Here is a 7355-nt window from a genome sequence, read left to right as displayed (position 1 = left end):
ACATAATAAAAGTATATTTCATCTGTTTTCCAAACCACAACTTGTAATGGCTAAAGAAGCTGTGCTTGACCACATAGTGTTGCTTTTAAATAACATTTTACATTGCATGCTTTTTTGTTTTTTAAAAATCATTTGTATCACATTAATGCTAGACTTAACCGTTGCAACAATTAGGATCAGACCACTTCAAAATTAAAGTTTAAATTCTCAGACACAAAACATGCATTAAGGCTGCCTACATTAAACTTCCAGTTTGGTGGTAATGAATTGACAGCTAAGGTTATGGTAGTCAGATTTTGGCAAATAATATTCATGGCATTCACTCATTTAAAATGCATATTGGATTACAAGATTAAGTTTTACAAAAGTAAAGAAAAATGATGGGCTAAATGTTACACCTGGAGATCATATGGATGGCATAGCTTAAGAATGTCATGTATCTGAAGGCAAGAGCCAGTGTGGTGTAGTGGTTTGGGCACTGGACTATAACTCTAGAGATCAGAGTTCAATTCCTTCCTTGGTCATGGAAACCCACTGGGTGACATTGGGTGAGTCACACACTCTCAGTGACAGACAACCCTATAAGTTGGAAATGATTTGAAGGCACACAAAAACAAATATTTGAAGACACTTCTGTTAAAGTGCACAAACGCTTAAATCTTGTCTGTTTCATGTCCAACTAGTTAAATTATTATACCAGGATGCCCAAGGCAAGTGTTTCTATAATGAAAATATTTTAAATTAAACTTTATGTCATTTATTTCCCCTTGGAAAACCGCTGTCCTAGAGATTAGAAATGTTACTTTTTGGACTTCCATCTCCTTGAATCCCCATCCAACATGAGTACTGGCCATGCTGGCTGAGGAATTCTGGGGGACGGATTTCCAAAAAGTTATTTTCTAATCCTGCTCTGTTGTAAGGGCTTGCTCTCATCTTGAGATAAAGTAGTTCTAATAAGATCAACAAAAATCTATGTAATCGAAAGGTTAATCTGAAAAATGGAAATAGCAAAAATATTCTGGATTTGAGAAACATTTTCCTTGCACATTTAAAGTCATACTATAATGACAGTACAAATAGGCAAACAACTCAAAGTTGTAAGAATTTGGTGAGAAAGGATATACAGTGCGCCCTTAGTATATGCGAGGGAAACGTTCTGGACCCCCTCCCCCCCTCGTGTAAGGGAAAAACGCAGGACCTCTAGTCCTGTTTGTTTCAATGGCTGTGTGCTCTTGCATGCAGCACACGCCACAGGTGTGCATGCCATTTTAACATCCAGGGCTTGCCATCTGTGTAAGCTTAAAGCCGTGAATGGCAAGTCTGCGCACTGTATGACTTAGTATTCTGGGATTTTTACTGTGTAGACAGTGCTGTGGTTTGGTACGAGTATTAGACTATGATTCTGGAGACCGGGGTTCAAATTCCCGCTTAACCATGGAAACCCACTTAGAGACCATCAGCAAGTCACACCCTCTCAGCCTCAGAGGAAGGCAAAGGCAAACTGCCTCTGAACCAATCTTGCCAAAAAAAACCCCTGTGATAACCTTATGCCAAAAATAATTTGAAGGTGCACAACAACAACAGACATGAACTGGTTCCAATTCTGAATCTTGGGTATTGTGATCATACACTTTTGGCATTATGATCCTACCATGCTGTGAGTTTTCTTTTACATGTACCTTGGTATATATTAACTAGAGTGACTTGGAGTGCTTCCAATACATTTTCAGATATAGAGGGATCTATATCTGGTTGAGCACATTCTTCGGTCTGTTTTTAACAGGAATACAGAGAGGCTGGAAGTTTTTTGACCAATACAATTTCCTTCTTTTCCTTTTGTGAAACACAACAATACTTAAAAGCAAGATGAGAGTACAGAAAAGACAGCTTCCAAAGAATATCAGTGGCTTTTTCTGCATTAGAAACAGGCAGAGAGTACAGGGTGCTTTTTCGTTTGGTTGACCACACATGTTTGTAGGGTTCAAGGGAAAGCCATTGTTGCTAATCAGACGGTTGTAGAACTGGACAGAAGCTTTGGCTTTTGATTCGGAGGTGAAGAATCCAAGTTTGGGTCTGGTTAGTTCATCAGTCAGTTTAAATGCAAAATAGCCTCTTACATTGACTTTGTCAAGATGGTAAGCTGAAAACAACAAGACATGAAAGTTAATTTCACTTATGGCTTTCTACTGTGTGATCTATAAAGCTATTTTACAGTACTTACGAACAAATACATCTCTTTTATCATTTTCCCTTATTACCCATACCTTATCCAGCCATCCTCAAAATCTCTTCTTATTCCCATTTACTTTTTATCCTTCTTCCAACTCCATGTTCCACTATTGAAATGTACATCATTCATGTCTTGAGACAGAAACCTATCTTTATTTACATAGTTTCACAAAGTCTGTTGATTGTGCATTATTAATAATGAACTATATTTCTATCCTACTCTGCCTCCAAGGAGCTCAGGGTAGATAGCATATGTGCTAGGTTGAAGAAACAATTACTTGTTTAGTGTCACCTGGTGAGCTCCATAACTGAGTGAGAATTCAAACACAAGTCAGTAGCACTAGAATTACAGTGGGGCCTCCACATTCACTGGTGCTAGGAGCACAGGACTTTTAAGAATTGACTGTGATGGACTTTTAATGATGTGCTCTTTTGTTGATTTGAAATGGTTTTAGCCCTATACACAGTTTAATTTTTAAAAAATATATATGTGTGTGTGTGATGTTTTTGTATTTTTAATCTGTAGTGGTTTTAATAATTTATAAGTCACTTTGTGTCCCGGCACTGGGGGAAAGGTAGGATATAAATAAATACAGTGATGATGGTAGTGGTTGTGGTGATGATGATGATGATGATGATGGTATACATTGCTGATTTATGGTAAAAACGCATATTATTCTTGTTCATCTTGTCAAAGCTCAGTGCTTCCAAGTTTCCAAAGAGCACTCCCAAGTTACTCGCCTACTGTGAGAATAATAATATTTGCTTCCCCTTTAAACCTGATCAGTGTATGGAAGTACAGTCACCCCTCCTTTCCTACGGACTTGAGATCTGTGCTCTTGATTATTCATGGAGGGAAGACCTCCATTATTCTCAATGGGGCATGCCCCCATGCGCGCATGGGCATGCGTCCCATTCAAGCCTATGGGGCTTGAATATGTGCGAGTCTCCGTTTTCACGGGGGGGAGTCTAGAATGGCTCCCCCGTGAAAACAGAGGGCCAACTGTTTCATGAAATACTTTGAACGCTTTCATAATGTGCTATATAATTGCTGAGACCATGAGGTGCTTTGAATATGTTTGCGATTCCTGCCTTTTATCATCCCCTTACCTTTTAAGGTTTCCCGTACATACTTTTCAATGTAAAATTTACGAAGGCTGTCATTTAAAGACTGATCATCTATTCCACTTGCTGTGATGTAGATATCAATGTCACCGTAATGCTTTTTAACCCAATTTAGGACTTTGCGTAACCCTGAAGGGACCACTGCTGAGCGAAACAAAGAAATTAAATAAGTGAAATCTTGCAGAAATTGAATGTCTTGGTCAAATTCATACCGACTTCCATTTTTAGACTCGTGGATCACAAATCTTGTGGTGAAGTGGTTCAGAGCAAAAAAATCAGCAGCCCCCTTTACCAGTTTCTTCTCTTCACTGGTGAAATATGGCAAAGAGGAACTGGAGAGGCCTTCACTCTTCTTATAGTCAAGATATCCTCTCATAGCTTCTGGATAGTCCCCTGTTTTATAAATTGGGTCTGAAAGCCAGGCTATTTCAAACTGAAGGAACCTTTCAGCAGCTTTTCTGTGGGTGTCAAGAAAGGGATTGGCTGGTTCTGCCCAGTCAGAATGCAAAGACAAAGATACCTGGCCATGCTGAAATGGTCGATATTGTTTATCATACAGGTGCCAAGCCAAGGAGTGTGCTATCAGTACATTGTGCACTGCCCGGTAAGTGTCATTACTGCTGCTGTTGTAAATATCGTTGAAACGGTTGGGTTCGTTTATTGTGATCCAAAGTTTAACTAAGTCTCCAAGCTCCTGGAAACACATTCTTGCGTAGTCTCTGAAAGCCTGAACAGTGGACTGGTTTAACCATCCACCATTTTGAAGTAAAGGAGTAGGCAAGCCCAAAGACCGGTACGTTGGATAATGTAGGGTGACCATAGGCTTCACATTGAGTTTGAGCATCTCAGTAATGACGCAACGATAATAGCGGAGGACTTGATGGTTTATGGATGACAAATTGCCACTGGGCAGAAGCAGTGACCAATCAAGTGCAAATCTGTAGTGGGTGAGTTTCATTTTAGACAACAGCTCTAGTTGTGCTTTAATGCTGATAAAATCGGTACATTGAGCTGGCCGGGTTTTCAGTTTCACTCCTTTCACTTGGTAGAAAAGTCCATCTCCAGTAACATTCCAGAGATACAAGTTGGGATCGCAGAACTGGGGAGAGGAAGCAACGGATTCTGCCTGTAAAAGAGAATAATATATTTCCTCTTTAATTTAAACAAGAATAATTATTTAGTCTTTCCAGCCATGTAACACAGGCACTAATGATATCATTTTGTCTTTTATGCTGAGCTATTTCTGCTCCTATCAGTACTATGAATCTAAAGAGTAGGACACTTCCAGCCACAATCATTAGGTGTCACCATTGGGTTGTATCCACTAGGGACTTAGTATTAGTGGAAAGCAAAATCATTTTTAAAAAATTAAAATGGGAAAATTAAGTGGGTTGCTATGAAGTTGCAAATTGCAGGCAGCTATCTATAAGCATGTAGGAATTACCAGTTTATTGGTTCTTGGGTTTTTATACTTCATTTCCTGACCAGTATGGCCAGCGATTAAGGATTTAGGGAGTTACAGCCAATGACAACTGGTCGATTCCAGTGTCAGTATTTTTAATCCAAATTTAAAGGTGCTATCCAATGTGATCAGTTTTATCATCAGAATAGGTTCAGCACCTTGAATAGCTCCTTTAAAGTTCAGGGTAAAACCGGAAACCTGCTTCATTAATATCAGAACTATTAGCCATGGTTTGGATGTAGCCCAATAACGTCTCAGGACCAAATTTCAGGAGCAAGTGTGCAAACTCCTGTAATCCTGGATTAATATATTGGGGAAAGTGAGCTAGAGAAATGGGTTGGGGTGTTACCAGAATGCAACTGGCATCCACTTTTTTCTCTTTTCTATTTGATTCAATGGGACTGGAAAAGTCCTGAACCCATGTTTATGTGTGGTAATGAAGTGGATGAAGATGAACCAACTGAGAATCAGTACAAAGAGGAGACAGGTACTATTAATGGCTATCTCATTCATCTGAACAGATGGCATTCAATCTGGTTTGAAAGGAACTGCATCTCCTTGAGAGGTTGAATTTTACAGTGATTTTACAGCTCAAGTAACCTTTCAATGTGTCACTTATCAGCTTTAACAGCTACCTCAAATAGGACCTCACCTGGATGGATACAGCTAGGCTTCATCCATCTAATCTCTTCTGTTCAGCCAGAGTGGAGGTCTGATTAACCACCATACAACCCACACAGAGGAGAAACAGGACAAATGCACAGAATGTGGAAAGAGCTTTAGACAAAAAGGAGGTCTGACTAAGCACTGGAGATCCCACACAGGGAAGAAACCATACAAATGCAGGTAGCTTCAACCAGAGCGATATCCTTACTTCGCATCAAAGAACCCACACAAGGGAGAAACCATACAAATACATGGAGTGTGGACAGAGCTTGAGCCAGAGAAATAGCCTTACTTCACATCAAAGAACCCATACAGGGGAGAAACCCTACAATGCCATGGAATGTGGAAGAGCTTTAGCCACAGTGAAAATCTGACTAACCACCACAGAATCCACACAGGAGAGAACATACAAATGCATGGAGTGTGGACGAAGTTTCAGCAAGACGATGGCCTTACTTCTCATCAAATCCCACCGAGGGGAGAAACCATACAAATGCATGGAATGTGGAAAGAGCTTTAGCCACAGTGAAAATCTGACTAACCACCACAGATCCACACGGAGAGAAGCCATACAAATGCATGGATGTGGACGAGTTTCAGCAAGAGCAATGCCTTACTTTCCATCAAACCCCACAGAGGGAGAAACCATACAAATGCCATGGAATGTGGAAAGAGCTTTAGCCACAGTGAAAATCTGACTCACCACCACAGAATCCACACAAAAGAGAAGCCATACAAATGCATGGAGTGTGGATAGAGCTTCAGCCAGAGTTCAAACCTACGTTCACATCAAAGAACCCACACAGGGGAGAAACCATACAAATGCAGGGAGTGTGGAAAGAGCTTCAGCCGGAGCTATAGCCTTACTTTACATCAGAGAACCCACACAGGGGAGAAACTATATGAATAACTGTCAAACAGCTCTTCCTGTCAGGAATCTCTTTTCCTGTAGCTTGCATCCATTGCTCTGTGACTTATTCTCTGGAGCAGCAGAAAACAAGCTTGCTCCATTCTCAGTATAACATTTCTTCAATTATTTAAACAGGGCTGCCATATCACCTCTTAACCTTCTCTTTTCCAGACTGAACAGACCCAGCTCCCTAAGCCGTTCCTCATAGGGCTTGGTTTCTAGAACTTTCACCATTTTAGTCGCCCTCCTTTGAACATGCTTCTGCTTGTCGACATGCTTTCTGAATTGTGGTCCCCAGGACTGGACACTGTATTCCAGGTCAGAAATGACCAAAGCAGAATAGCATGGTATTATTACTTCCCTTGATCTAGACAGTATGCTTTTATTGATGCAGTCTAGAATTGCCTTGGTCTTTTTAGCTGCTGCATTGTACTGTTGACTCATGTTTAGCTTGTGGCCTACTAGGACTCCTAAATCCTTTCAAATGTAGAGTAGCCTTAAGATGGTTTAGTCTGCAAACCCCCAAGACTTATGAGGAACAACTTCAGGAGCTGAGAATGTTAAGCTTGGAGAAGATGAAGAGATGGTATGATTAACTGACATCTTCCAGCCTATGAGAGAGTTGACCAGGCAGGCCCAGCTCCATCAGGGCTAGCCTGGAAGAAGATACTCCTCCCTCCATAACTGTCATCTTCTGGCCTATGAGGGAGTTGACCAGACAGGCCCAGCTCCATCAGGGCTAGCCTGAAGGAAGAGACTCCTCCCTCCTTAACTGTCATCTTCCGGTCTATGTGGGAGTTGACCTGGCAGGTCCAGCTCCAGCAGGGCTAGTCTGGAAGAAGAGACTCTTCCCTCCATAACTGTAATCTTCTGGCCTATGAGGGAGTTGACCAGGCAGGCCAAGCTCCATCAGGGCTAGCCTGGAAGAAGAGACTCTTCCCTCCATAACTGTCATCTTCCGGC

The 7355-nt window shown here is 41.1% G+C and overlaps 1 protein-coding gene across 1 annotated transcript in view; it reads right to left on the bottom strand.

The window, feature by feature from the left end:
• Positions 1-363: 363 nt before the first annotated feature.
• Positions 364-7355, bottom strand: part of KLB (klotho beta) — a 25044-nt gene continuing 18052 nt past the window's right edge. The window contains exons 4-5 of the mRNA XM_042469085.1: positions 3340-4480; positions 364-2140 (exon numbers count right to left, since the gene is read on the bottom strand). Of these exons, the coding sequence (XP_042325019.1) occupies positions 1743-2140; positions 3340-4480 (1539 nt within the window). The 3' untranslated portion in view covers positions 364-1742. The remainder of the gene's footprint in view (positions 2141-3339; positions 4481-7355) is intronic.

This window comes from Sceloporus undulatus, chromosome 5, assembly GCF_019175285.1.
Source record: "Sceloporus undulatus isolate JIND9_A2432 ecotype Alabama chromosome 5, SceUnd_v1.1, whole genome shotgun sequence".
In the NCBI taxonomy this organism is placed as follows: Eukaryota; Metazoa; Chordata; class Lepidosauria; order Squamata; family Phrynosomatidae; genus Sceloporus; species Sceloporus undulatus.
Note: the sequence above shows the minus strand (reverse complement) of the source record. Positions and strands in the feature narration are given on the sequence as shown.